This window comes from Callithrix jacchus, chromosome 22 (genome assembly GCF_049354715.1).
Source record: "Callithrix jacchus isolate 240 chromosome 22, calJac240_pri, whole genome shotgun sequence".
NCBI classification, from domain to species: Eukaryota; Metazoa; Chordata; class Mammalia; order Primates; family Cebidae; genus Callithrix; species Callithrix jacchus.
Genome location: NC_133523.1, coordinates 22,990,807 through 23,003,767, shown reverse-complemented (window position 1 = coordinate 23,003,767; position 12,961 = coordinate 22,990,807). Strand labels below are relative to the sequence as shown.

The following is a 12,961-nucleotide window of genomic DNA, read 5'->3' as shown; positions in this document are numbered from 1 at the left end:
GTGATGTATCACTGGGCCCAGCTCCTAAGTGTTGTGGCTCTCTCTGCTTTCTCCTAGGCCCTGCATACTTTGCATTCAGTGATACATGGCTGGGTCCAAAACCAAGATAATGCAACTCTCTTGGACTGGCAACATTCACAGGTGTATCACCACATAGCTTTTCCTTTTAAACTTGAATCAAACAGCCATGAAAATAGTTGTAATTACTAAATGCCACAATGTGGCAACTTTTTTCCCCTTTTTCTTTTCTCTTCCTCCTTTCCATCACTTCCTTTTTCTCTTCTCCTCCTCTTCACCACCGCTATTCCTCCTCCCCTCATCCTTTTTCCTTCCACCTCCTCCTCTCCTCCTCCTCTTCTCTCCTCTACTCCTGCTCTTCTCCTCTTCTCATCCTTCTCCTCTCATTCTTTTCTCCTCTTCTCCCCTCCCTCTTCTATCCTCCTCTTCCTTCTCATTTTCCTTTCCTCCTTCTTCCCCCTCCTTTGTTCTTCCCTTCCTCTCCTCTTCCTTTCCTGCTTCTTCACCTTCTCCCATCCTCCCCTCTCCTGCTTTCCTCTTCCTTTTTTCTCCCTCTCCTCTGCCTCCTATTCTCCTCCTCTCCTCCTTCCTTTTCTTTCTTCTCCTCTCCTCTCCTTCTGTGCCTCTCCTCCTCCTATTTTACTTTTTTCTTCTCCTCATCTGCTTTTACTCCTTTTCTCCTTCTCTCCTCCTCCCTCTTCTCTTGCCTTCTTTTTCTTTTTCCTCCACTCATTTTCTCCTCCTTTCTCCTTTTATCCTTCTCCTCCTCTTGCCTATTTTTTTCCTTCTTCTCTTCTCCCCCTCATCTTTTCTTTTCCCTCTCCTTTTCTCCTCTCCTTCACCTTTTTTCTATTCCTTCTCATCTTTTTCATCCCTTTTCCTCCCACTCTTCCTCTCCTACTTATCTCCTCCTCCCTCCTTTCTCCTCCTCTACTTCCTCCTCCTCCCCTTTCCTTCTCTCCTCCTTTTCCCTTTTCTCTCCTCGTTTTTCTCCTGTTTTCTTTTCATTTCCCTCTCTTTTCTGCCTCATCTCCTCTTCCTGTTCTTCTCTGCTTTCTCTTCTCCTTTTCCTCATTCTTTTTCTCCTCCTTCTGCTCCTCTCCACCTCAATTCATTTTTTTTCTTCTGCTCTCCTCCTCCTCTCCTACTTGTTCTTTTTCTCCTCCCCTCTTCCTATTTTCTCCTCCTTTCTTCTCTCCTCCTTCTCTTTTCCATTCTCTTCCTCTTTTCCTCCTCCTCCTCCTCTCCTTTTTTCCATTCCTTTTTTATCTCCCCTCCTGGTCCAGTTATCCTTCTCTCATTTTTTTTCTCCATTCTTCTCTTCTCACTATGTTCTTCTTTTCTCCTTTTTTTCCTCCTGTTCTGTTTTCTCCTCCTTTTCGTAGTCTCATTTTCTTTTTTCCTCCTCCTCTTCCTCCACTCCTCCATTCCTACTCTTTCTGAGCCACTGGCCATGCCAAGCAGCACCCAGCACATGTAGTGGTAACCTCTGCAGCGCTATACTAGCAAGACTTATGTGCATCTGTATCAGCTGATGGCACATTCAGATGGAACCTAAACAGTGCACTTTTCTCCCTTACTGATATCTGAGGACCCAGCACCATCCCCAAAAAGAATGTCTTATATCCCCACCTGCCCATGCTGATATTTCAACATAGGAAATGCTTTCAATATTTCAGACTATAAATTCAAGGTGAGTACTATATGTGATACGTAAGAAGACTGGATGAAGAGAATAAAACAAGACTCTGATATATAGGGGAGAGTTATTTTAAAGAGGTCTTTTCAAAGAGAAAAGGTACTTGAAATAATCTTTTTGCCAAAAGCATCGGAAGTAAAAATGTAAATGATTACAATTCTAAATATATGACATTCTAGAAGAAAATGTGGACACAGTATTGACCCAGGACACACTTATCTGAGAATCAACTATTTTTTCCCTTTTCTCTGATTCCTTCTCAGGAAAGATTATCTGAACAAATCACCACCTTCATCTTGAGAATGTATCTTAAAAGCATCAAGACAAATCTCTGAAGGAAGCAGACTGCTTCCGCAGGACCCAGGAGATACCACCAATACTGTGAGTGCCCCAACTGCAGAAGTAGGAAAGAGAAATCCTCCTTTCCTGAACACACACCCTCACTGGAGAAGCTGAAAGTCTGTTTGTGGGAAAAGTTCCTGACTACCTGGAGCTGAGTCAAGTTAGAGAGCCAGGCTGAGTGAAATACAGGGGTGGGGGAGACAGCAGGGAGACCCTGGGAGCACACTGAATCCCCAAACAGCCCATTCCTGCCTGATACCACAGAGACCCATCAGGAGGGAGGACAGAGGAACAGGAGGTAAAACTCCAAGCAGAGAAGGACCTCCCTAGCTGAACTTTGTAACAAGTTGAACAGGGCAAAAAGCCTCTGGGCCAGAACTCAAGGGCCCAGAACTACAGGCCCGAACCTGACTTGCAGATTTTACAGGCAGGGAAGAACTAAATCCCTTTTCCTTCGCACTCAAAGGCAGAAAGCCTTGAGCAATTTTCCAGCCCAACTTGCCCTCAACCTGAAAACAGACTCAAGAATGTTGTTGGGGGCACAGTGGGAGTGAGACTTGACCTGGTCCTTTGGTTTGCATGGAGCTGAGTGTGGCCTGTGACTACTGGCTTTCCCCCACTTCCCTGACACCCTGTATGACTCAGCAGAGACAGCCATAAGTCTCTTATGTACACAACAAAAGTGACCTGAGAATCTCTCCATCCCCCCACAGCAGCCACACCAAGATCTACCCAAGGAGTGTCTGAACTCAGAAAGGCCTCGAACCTCCAACACACACCCAGTGGTCCTTCATACCTACCCTGGTAGCAGAAGACAAAGAACATATAATCTTGGGCGTCTTAAGGCCCCACTCACCACTGCTCCCCCTCCACACTGCTGCAGCTGATGTTTTCTGGAAAGCACTACCTCATGGCAGGAGGCCAAACAGCACAAAAATAAAGCATTAAACCACGAAAGCTAAGGCCCCCCACAAAGTCCACTGCACTTTCCACCATCTCCACTAGAACAGGCAGTAGTAAACATAGCTGAGACCCAAAGACGGTTCACATCATAGGGCTCTGTGCAGAAAACCCCAGTATCAGCCTGGAGCTGAGAAAACTCACGGGGTGGCTAGACCCAGAATAGAGACAACCAATCACTGCAGTTTGGCTCACAGGAAGCCACATCCACAGAAAAAAGGAGAGTACTACATCAAGAAAACACCCAGTGGGACAAAAAAAAATGGGAACAACAGCATTCAGCCCTGGACCTTCCCTCTGACAGAGCCTACCCAAATGAGAAGAAACTAGAAAAGCGAACCTGGTAATATGACAAAACTAGGTTTGTCAACACAGCCCCTCCACCACCCCAAAAAAATCACACTAGTTCAGCAGCAGCATTGGAGCCAAACCAAAAAGAAATTTCTAACTTATCTGAGAAGAAGAATTCGGGAGGTTAGTTATTAACCTAATCAGGGAGGGACCAGAGAAAGGCAAAGCCCAATACAAGAAAATCCAAAGTATCATACCCAAAGTGAAGGGAGAAATAGTCAACAAAATAGATAACTTAAAGAAAAAAGCAATCAAAAATTCAGGAAGCTTTGGACACACTTTTAGAAATGTGAAATGCTCTGGAAAGTCTCAGCAACACAAGTAAACAAGTAGAAAAAATTTAGAACTCAAAATTGAGGTATTTAACCCAATTCAACAAAGAAAAAGAAAAAATAATAAGAAAATATGAAAAAAGCCTCCAGGAAGTCCGAAATTACGTTAAATGACCACATCTAAGAATAATTGGCATTTGTGAGGAAAAAGAGAAATCTCAAAGTCTGAAAAGTACGTTTGGGTTAATAACCAAGAAAAACTTCCTCAGCCTTGCTAGAGATCTTGTATTTGATATTCAAATACAAGATGCATAAAGAACACCTGAGAAATTTATCACAGAAAAATTATCATCTAGACACACTCTCATCAGGTTATCTAAAGTTAAGATAACAGAAAGAATCTAAAGAGCTGTGAGACAGAAGCACCAGGTGACCTATGAAGAAAAACTATCAGCTTAGCAGCAGATTTATCAGTAGAAACGTACAAGCTAGAAGGGATTGAGGCCCCATCTTCAGCCTCCTCAAACAAAATAATTATCAGCCAAGAATTTTGTATCCAGTGAAACTAAGACTCACATATGAAAGAAAGATGCAGTCATTTTCAGAAAAATTCTGAGAGAATTCGCTATTACCAAGCCTCACTAAAAGAACTGTTAAAAAAAATCCAAATCTTGAAACAAATCCTGAAAATACATCCAACAGAATTTTTAAAGCATAAATCAAACAGAACCTATAAAACAAAAATATAAGTTCAAAACCAAAAATAAAAACAAACAAAAACAGCCAGGTGTGGTGGCTCATGCCTTTAATCCCAGCATTTGGGGAGGCAATGGTGGGTGGATCACAAGGTCATGAGTTAGAGACCGGCCTGGTCAATATGCTGAAAACACATCTCCACTAAATGTTAAAAAATTAGCCATGGCCGGGCGCAGTGGCTCATGCCTATAATCCCAGCACTTTGGGAGGCCGAGGCGGGTGGATCACGAGGTCAAGAGATCGAGACCATCCTGGTCAACAAGGTGAAACCTCGTCTCTACTAAAACTATAAAAATTAGCTGGGCATGGTGGTGCACGCCTGTAGTTCCAGCTACTCGGGAGGCTGAGGCAAGAGAATTGCTTGAACCCAGAAGGCGGAGGTTGCGGTGAGCTGAGATCACACCATTGCACTTCAGTCTGGGTAACATCAGTGAAACTCCGTCTCAAAAAAAAAATTAGCCGTACATGGTGGCGAGTGCCTGTTGTCCTGGTTACTCAGAAGGCTGAGGCAAGAGAAGTGGAGGTTGCAGTGAGCCAGGATTGTACCACTGCACTCCAGCCTGGGCGACAGAGTGAGACTCCATCTCAAAATAAATAACACCAAAGTATGCAGGCAACAAAGAGCATGATGAATGCAATGGTACCTCACATTTCAATACTAACATTGAATGTAGATGGCCTAAATGCTTCACTTAAAAGACACAGAACTGCAGAATGGATAAGAACTCACCAACCATCTGCTATCTTCAAAAGACTCACCTAACACAAAGGGACTAACATAAACTTAAAGGGGTAGAAAAGGTATTTCATGCAAATGGACACCAAAAGCAAGCAGGAGTAGCTACTCTTATATTAGACAAAACAAACTTTAGAGTAACAGTGGTTAAAAGAGACAAAGAGAGACATTATATAATGGTAAAAGGCCTCATCCAACAGGAAAACATCACAATCCTAAACATATACACACCTAACATTGGAGCTCTCAAATTTATGAAATCATTACTAATAGTCCTAAGAAATGAGATAGCTGGTAACACCATAATAGTGGGGAACTTCAATACTCCACTGACAGCACTAGACAGGTCATCAATAAAGAAAGTCAACAAAGAAACAACAGATTTAAACAACACCATGGAACAAATGGATGCAACAGGTATATACAACACATTTTGTCCAACAACTGCAGAACATACATTCTATGCAACAGCAAATAAAACTTCCTCCAAGATCGATCATATAATAAGCCATAAAATGAACCTCAATAAATTTAAGAAAATTGAAATGATATCAAGCACTATCTCAGACCACAGTGAAATAAAACTGAAGTCAACTCCCAAAGGAACCTTCAAAACCATGCAAATACATGGAAATTGAATAACCCGCTCCTCAATGACATTGGGTCAAAAAACAAAATCAACATGAAAATTTATAAATTCTTCAAATTGAATTACAATAATGGCACAACCTATCAAAACCTCTGGAATACAGCTAAGGTAGTGCTAAAAGTTCATAGCTCTAAATGCCTACATCAAAGAGTGTGAAAGAGAACAAACAGAAAATCTAAGGTCAAACCTCAAGGAACTAAAGAAAAAGAACAAACCAAACCCAAACCTAGCAGAAAAACAGGAAATAATTAAGGTCAGAGCAGAAGTAAATCAAATGAAACAAAAAATAACTAAATAAATCAAAAAGCTGCTTCTCTAAAAATATAAATAAAATTGATTGACAATTAGCAAGATTAACCAAGAGAAGATAGAAAATCCATATAACATCACTGAGTAATGAAGCAGGAGATACTACAACTGAAACAACTGAAATGCAAAAAATCACTCAAGGCCACCATAAACACCTTTACACACATAAACTAGAAAACCTCATAGAGACGGATAAATTCCTGGAAAAATACAACCCTTCTAGCTTAAATTGGGAAGAATTAGATAGCATGGACTGAACAATAACAAAGAATGAGATTAAAATGGTGATTCAAAAATTATCAACAAAAAAGTCCAGAACCAGAAAGATTCACAGAATTTTACCAGACATTCAAAGAATTGATACCAATGTTTTTGACACTATTCCACAACAAAGATAAAGAGTGAACCGTCCCTTGTGTCTAGAAAAGACACAAGCAAAACAAACGAAACAACAACAATTACAGACCAATATCCTTGATAAACACTGATGCTAAAATCCTTGACAAAATACTAGCTAACCAAATCCAACATGTCAAATAGATAATCCACCATGATCAAGTGAGTTCATACCAGGGATCCAGGAATACAGAGATGGTTTAACACACGTAAGTTAACAAATGTGATCCACATAAACAGAATTGAAAACAAAAATCACACAATCATCTCAATAGATGTAGAAAAAAGCATTTAACACAATCCAGCATTGTTTTATGATTAAAACCTCAACAAAGTTGACATACAAGGGACACAGCTTAATGTAATAAAGGCTATCTATAACAAACCCACAGACAACATAATACTATGAGGAAAAAGTTTGAAAGTATTCTCTCTGAGAATGGGAACAAGACAAGGATGAGCACTCTCACCACTCCTCTTTAACATAGTTAGTCCTGGAATTCCTAGCCAGAACAATCAGATAAGAAAAAGAAATAAAGGGCATACAAATCAGTAAACAGAAAGTCAAACTGTCCCTGTTTGCTGATGATATAATCATTTACCTTGTAAAACCTAAAGACTCCTCCAGAAAGCTCCTAGAACTGATAAAAGAATTCAGCAAAGTTTTTGGATACGAGATTAATGTACACAAATCAGTAGCTCTTCTATTCACCAATAGCAACCAGAGAATTAAATCAAGAAGGCAAACCCTTTTACAATAGCTGAAAAAAAAAATACAATGCTTAGGAATATACCTAATAAAGGAGTCAAAAGACCTCTACAAAGAAAACTACAAAACACTGCTGAAATAAATCACAGACAACACAAACAAATGGAAACACATCTCATGCTCCAGGATGGATAGAATCAATATTGTGAAAATGACCACACTGCCAAAAGTCATCCACAAATTAAACACAATTCCCATCAAAATACCACCATCATTCTTCACAGAGTTAGAAAAAACAATTCTAAAATTCATATGGAACCAAAAGAGAGGCTGCATAGCCAAAGCAAGACTAAGCAAAAAGAACAAATCTGGAGGCACCACACTACCTGATTTCAAACTATACTGTAAGGCCACATTCACCAAAACAGCATGGTACTGGTTTAAAAATGGGCACATATTACTATGGAACAGAGAACCCAGAAATAAACTCAAATATAGCCAACCAGTCTTCAACTAAAAAAAACAAAAACATAAAGTGGGGAAAGGACACCCTTTTCAGTAAGTGGTGCTGGGATAATTGGCTAGCAACATGTAGGAGAATGAAACCGAATTCTCATCTCTCACTTTATAAAAAAATAAACTCAGGATAGATTAAGGACTTAATTCTAAGACATGAAACTGTAAAAACTCTGGAAGATAACACTGGAAAAACTAAGCATTGGCAAGGCAAAAATTTCATTACCAAAAACACAAAAGCAAATGCAGTAAAAACAAAGATAAATAGCTGGGACCTAATTAAACTAAAAAGCTTTTACATGGCAAAAGGAACAGTCAGTAGAGTAAATAGACAACTTAGAGTGGGAGAAATTCTTCACAATCTATACTTCTGACAAAGGACTAATATCCAGAACCTACAACAAACTCAAATCAGTAAGAAGAAAAAAAGATTTCATCAAAAAGTGAGCTAAGGACATGAATACACAATTCTCAAAAGAGGATATACAAATAGCCAACAAACAAAAAAATTCTCAACATCACTAATGATCAGAGAAATGTAAATTCAAATCACAATGCAATACCACCTTATTCCTGCAAGAATGCAGGAATGCATAATGAAAAGATCAAAATATTGTAGATGTTGGCATGGATTTGGCCATCAGGGGACACTGGCTGGTGGGAATGTAAACTAGTACAGCCACTATGGAAAACTGTGTAGAGATTTCTTAAAGAACTAAAAGTACAACTACCATTTGATCCAGCAATCCCACTACTGAGTATCTAGCCAGAGAAAACGAAGTCATTATCTGAAAGAAATACTTGCACATACATGTTTCCCTCTCTCCCTCCCTCCTTCCCATCCTCCCTTTTTTTTGAGACAAAGTTTTGCTCGTTTCCCAAGCTGGAGTGCAATGGCACAGTCTCATCTCACTGCAATTCCACCTCCCATGTTCAAACAATTCTCCTGCCTCATCTTCTCGAGTAGCTAGGATTACAGATTCTACAAATGCTATAGGTGCATACCATCACACCAGGCTAATTTTTTGTTTATTTAGTAAAAACAGCATTTCACCAGGCCAGCCAAGCTCATCTCAAACGCCTGACCTAATGTGATCCACCTGCATCAGCTTCCCAAAGTGCCGGGATTACAGGCATGAGCCACCACGCCCTGCACACATGCATGTTTCTAGAAGCACGGTTTACAATTGCAAAATAATGAAACCAATCAAAATGCCCATCAATCAACAAGTGGATAAAGGAACTGTGGTACATATATACGTTGGAATACTAAGCCATAAAAAGGAATGAATTAACAGCATTTGCAATGTCGTGGATGAGACTAGAGACTATTATTCTAAGTGAAGTAACTCAGGAATGGAAAAGCAAACATCGTTTGAGCGCACAAAGGCAGAATAATAATACAACGAACTTCAGGGACATGGGGAAGAGTGGAAGAGGGGAGGAATAAAAGACAACGTATATGGTGCAGTGTATACTGCTTGGGTGATGGGTGTACCAGGTTCTCACAAATCACCACTAAAAACCTTACACAACAAACCAAATACCACCCGTACCCCAATAACTTACAGAATAAAATTTTGAAAACATGTTTTCTCACACAAACACAATTACTCCATTATTTATTTACAACTAAGGTTTATCTGTAGACTAAGAGATGTATATATTTAACTCGATGTCAATCAATACTAAGAGTCCATATGTGCTTGCAGGCAGAGGTCACATGTTCAAAGAAAAATATATTAAAATGTATAAAAATATTCAGAACTCAGAAATGTATGGATTTTACTTGTATTTGTATATAATTCTTAGTATATAATTTTCATTACGGCCATATAAATGACCCTGGAGTCAATAACAATTTAATTGTACATTTAAAAACAAGTAAAACTGTAGAATTAAATTGCTTGTAATACAAAGAATAAATGCTAGCGGTAATGGATACTTCGTTTCCTCTAAAGTGATTATTATATATTGTATGCTTGTATCAAAAATATGCCATATATGGCATAAATATATACACATATTATGTATCCACAAAAATTAAGAATAAATTTAAATGTGAAAATAGGAATAAAATTTTAACCTATAGGGATAATATTTTTTAACTTACTGGCAATTTAAAGCTACTGGCAAAAAAGATCACTAGAGATGTTAGTCCATTACCTTACCAAATAGTGTATTCTTACCATCTTTTACCTACACCCTTGAGTAACGTGGAATAGGTTAAGGTTAGTGGCATAAGAACAATTTATTGAATTCAAAATCATATTTAACATGTTAAAAATGTTGAATTGATAAATTCGCATATAACTTATAATTTTAAAATATGCTGCATATTATTCCATAAAAGCACAATTAATAAAACAACATACTACTAAATTTTAAAATTAAGAATATTTCTCTTTCATAATAATGCAGAAGAATATTACTTTGAACACCTACCTCCTGCATCACTCAATATTATAAGTTAACTACAAAGAGCCTCCCTACTTAAATTTTCATCATGCATCTTACATTTTAATGTCCTTACCTTTCCACAAAAAAGATCATAAATAATGCCGAATAAAAAAGAATCTCTCATATCTTTTATGCAGCAACAATTAGTCACATGCTTTCACATGTGAATACACCAGGAATGATGAAACAGCATGAAGTAATTTCAGAGTTTAACACCATTATTATTCACTTTTTAAAAAAATCTGTATTTTCAAAAAAAGTATACTTTGAATGTAATTATAATGCTCCAAAAAATATTCTAATTCTTTTAAAGTTATATACAAATAATGCTTACACAAACTTGAGTTTGCATTTTCTATACTCAGCACTCTGATTTCATGTAATGTCTAATTTTAGAGTGCCCTAGATATTTCTGTGAATTATTCCCTGATATTTAATTTTGAATTGAATATCTTTTATATTTACTGCAAGTGAAAATACATTTGATTTTCTTTATGTTTAGAATAGTTTGAGGTATTGTAAAAAGCATTAGCACATCTTTCAGGTTTGTAGAGTTTCTATCCAGCATGAATGTTATGCTTATTAAGAATTTAAGACTTTTTGGCCAGGCGCGGTGGCGCACAACTATAATCCCAGCACTTTGGGAGGCCGAGGCGGGTGGATCACGAGGTCAAGAGATCAAGACCATCCTGGTCAACAAGGTGAAACCCTATCTTTACTAAAAATACAAAAATTAGCTGGGCATGGTGGTACATGCCTGTAGTCCCAGCTACTCGGGAGGCTGAGACAGGAGAATTGCTTGAACCCAGAAGGCAGAGGTTGCGGTGAGTTGAGATTGTGCCATTGCACTTCAGTCTGGGTAACAACAGCAAAACTCCGTCTCAAAAAAAAAACAAAAAAAAAAGAATTTAAGACTTTTTATATGCTTTGCCACATTATTTACACTTGTAAGACTTCTCTCCAATATGAATTGTCTTAGCTGTAGTAAGGTGCAAGGACTGGTTAAAGGCTTTGCCAAATTTTTCCCATTTGTAGGTTTGCTCTCCTGTATGAATTCTCTTATGTTTAGTTAGAGTTGAGGACCAGAAAAAGGCCTTGTCGCATTCTTCACATTTGTAGGGTTTTACTCCAGTATGAATTACCTTATGTTTAGTAAAGGTTGAAGACCGGTTAAAAGATTTGCCACATTCTTCACATTTGTAGGGCTTCTCTCCAGTATGAATTCTCTTATGGTTAGCAAGGATTGAAGACTGGTTAAAGGCTTTGCCACATTTTTTACATTTGTAGGGTTTCTCTTCAGTATGAATTATCTTATGTTTAGTAAGAGTTGAGGACCAGTTAAAAGCTTTTCCACATTCCTCACATTTGTAAGGTTTCTCTCCAGTATGAATTATCTTATGTGTAGTAAGAGTTGAGGATTGGCTAAAAGCTTTGCCACATTCTTCACATCTGTACGGTTTCTCTCCAGTGTGCATCCTCTTATGTCTAGTTAGGGTTGAGGACCATAGAAATGCTTTGCCACATTCTTCGCATTTGTAGGGTTTCTCTCTACTATGAATTCTTTTATGTTTAGTAAGAGTTGAGGACCAGATAAATGCTTTGCCACATTCTTCACACGTGTAAGGTCTCTCTCCAGTATGGATTATCTTATGTGTAGTAAGATTTGAGGATCTATTAAAAGCTTTGCCACATTCTTCACATTTGTAGAGTTTCTCTCCAGCATGAATAATTTTATGTGTAGTAAGGGTTGAGAGTTGCTTAAAAGCTTTGCCACATTCTTCACATTTGTAGGGTTTCTCACCGGTATGAATTATCTTATGTGTATTAAGGGTTGAGGACTGGCTAAAAGCTTTGCCACACGCTTCACATTTGAAGGGTTTCTCTCCAGTGTGAATCCTCTTGTGTCTAGATAGGGTTGAGGACCATATAAATGCTTTGTCACATTCTTCACATTTGTAGAGTTTCTCTCTAGTATGAATTTTCTTGTGTTTAGTAAGGGTTGAGAACCAGATAAATGCTTTGCCACATTCTTCACACTTATAAAGTTTCTCTCCACTATGAGTTATCCTATGAGTAGGAGGATTTGAGGACCGGTTAAAAGCTTTGCCATATTCTTCACATTTGTAGAGTTTCTCTCTGGCATGAATTATTTTATGTGTAGAAAGGGTTGAGGGTTGCTTAAAAGCTTTGCCAACGTCTTCACATTTGTAGGGTTTCTCTTCAGTTTGAATTTTTTTATGATTAGTAAGGGTTGAGGACCAATTAAAGATTTTTCCACATTCTTTACATTTGTAGGACTTCTTTCGTGTATAAATGCTTTTATGCTGGGTTTTGTGTGAAATCATGCAAAATGATTTGACACATTTTTTACATTTGAAAGATTTCTTTCCAGTATGTCTTACCTTATGTCTGTTTGAATTTAAAAATTTATTAAAAACTTTCGGATATTGATCACATTGAAACACTTTGCTCTGGGTAGTTGTGAAACACTGATTAAGTCCATTATAACCTTCTTTGTGCACCTTACACTCATCCACACATTTACAGCCTTTTTTAAACTGTAAGTTCTTAGGTCCACATTTTTCATATCTTCTCAGTATTACTTTTTGAAAAGAATCTTCCATGCCCTGCTCTGGCCAAAGGTCTTGAGCAAAATGAGGACATATAACTGAAAAGAAAATAAATAAAAATAATAAATTACTCCATTTGCTAGAGTCACATGGATGTAGTTTAAAAATCTTACCTATAACATTATATAAACTACATAATAAAAACGGCATTGCAAAAT

At 38.1% G+C, this 12,961-nt stretch overlaps 1 protein-coding gene across 6 annotated transcripts in view; it reads right to left on the bottom strand.

Annotated features, from left to right (window-relative positions):
* LOC100392046 (uncharacterized) overlaps positions 1–12,961 on the bottom strand; it is a 79,174-nt gene that overhangs the window by 13,692 nt on the left and 52,521 nt on the right. For 4 of the 6 annotated variants that reach the window (XM_078359870.1, XM_008987657.6, XM_078359872.1 and 1 more), the window contains one exon: positions 9,305–12,841. In XM_078359870.1, the coding sequence (XP_078215996.1) occupies positions 11,109–12,841 (1,733 nt within the window). In that variant the 3' untranslated portion in view covers positions 9,305–11,108. Of the gene's footprint in view, positions 1–9,304; positions 12,842–12,961 lie in introns of those variants that run through there. The other 2 variants (XM_078359871.1, XM_078359874.1) reach the window with 1 other exon arrangement.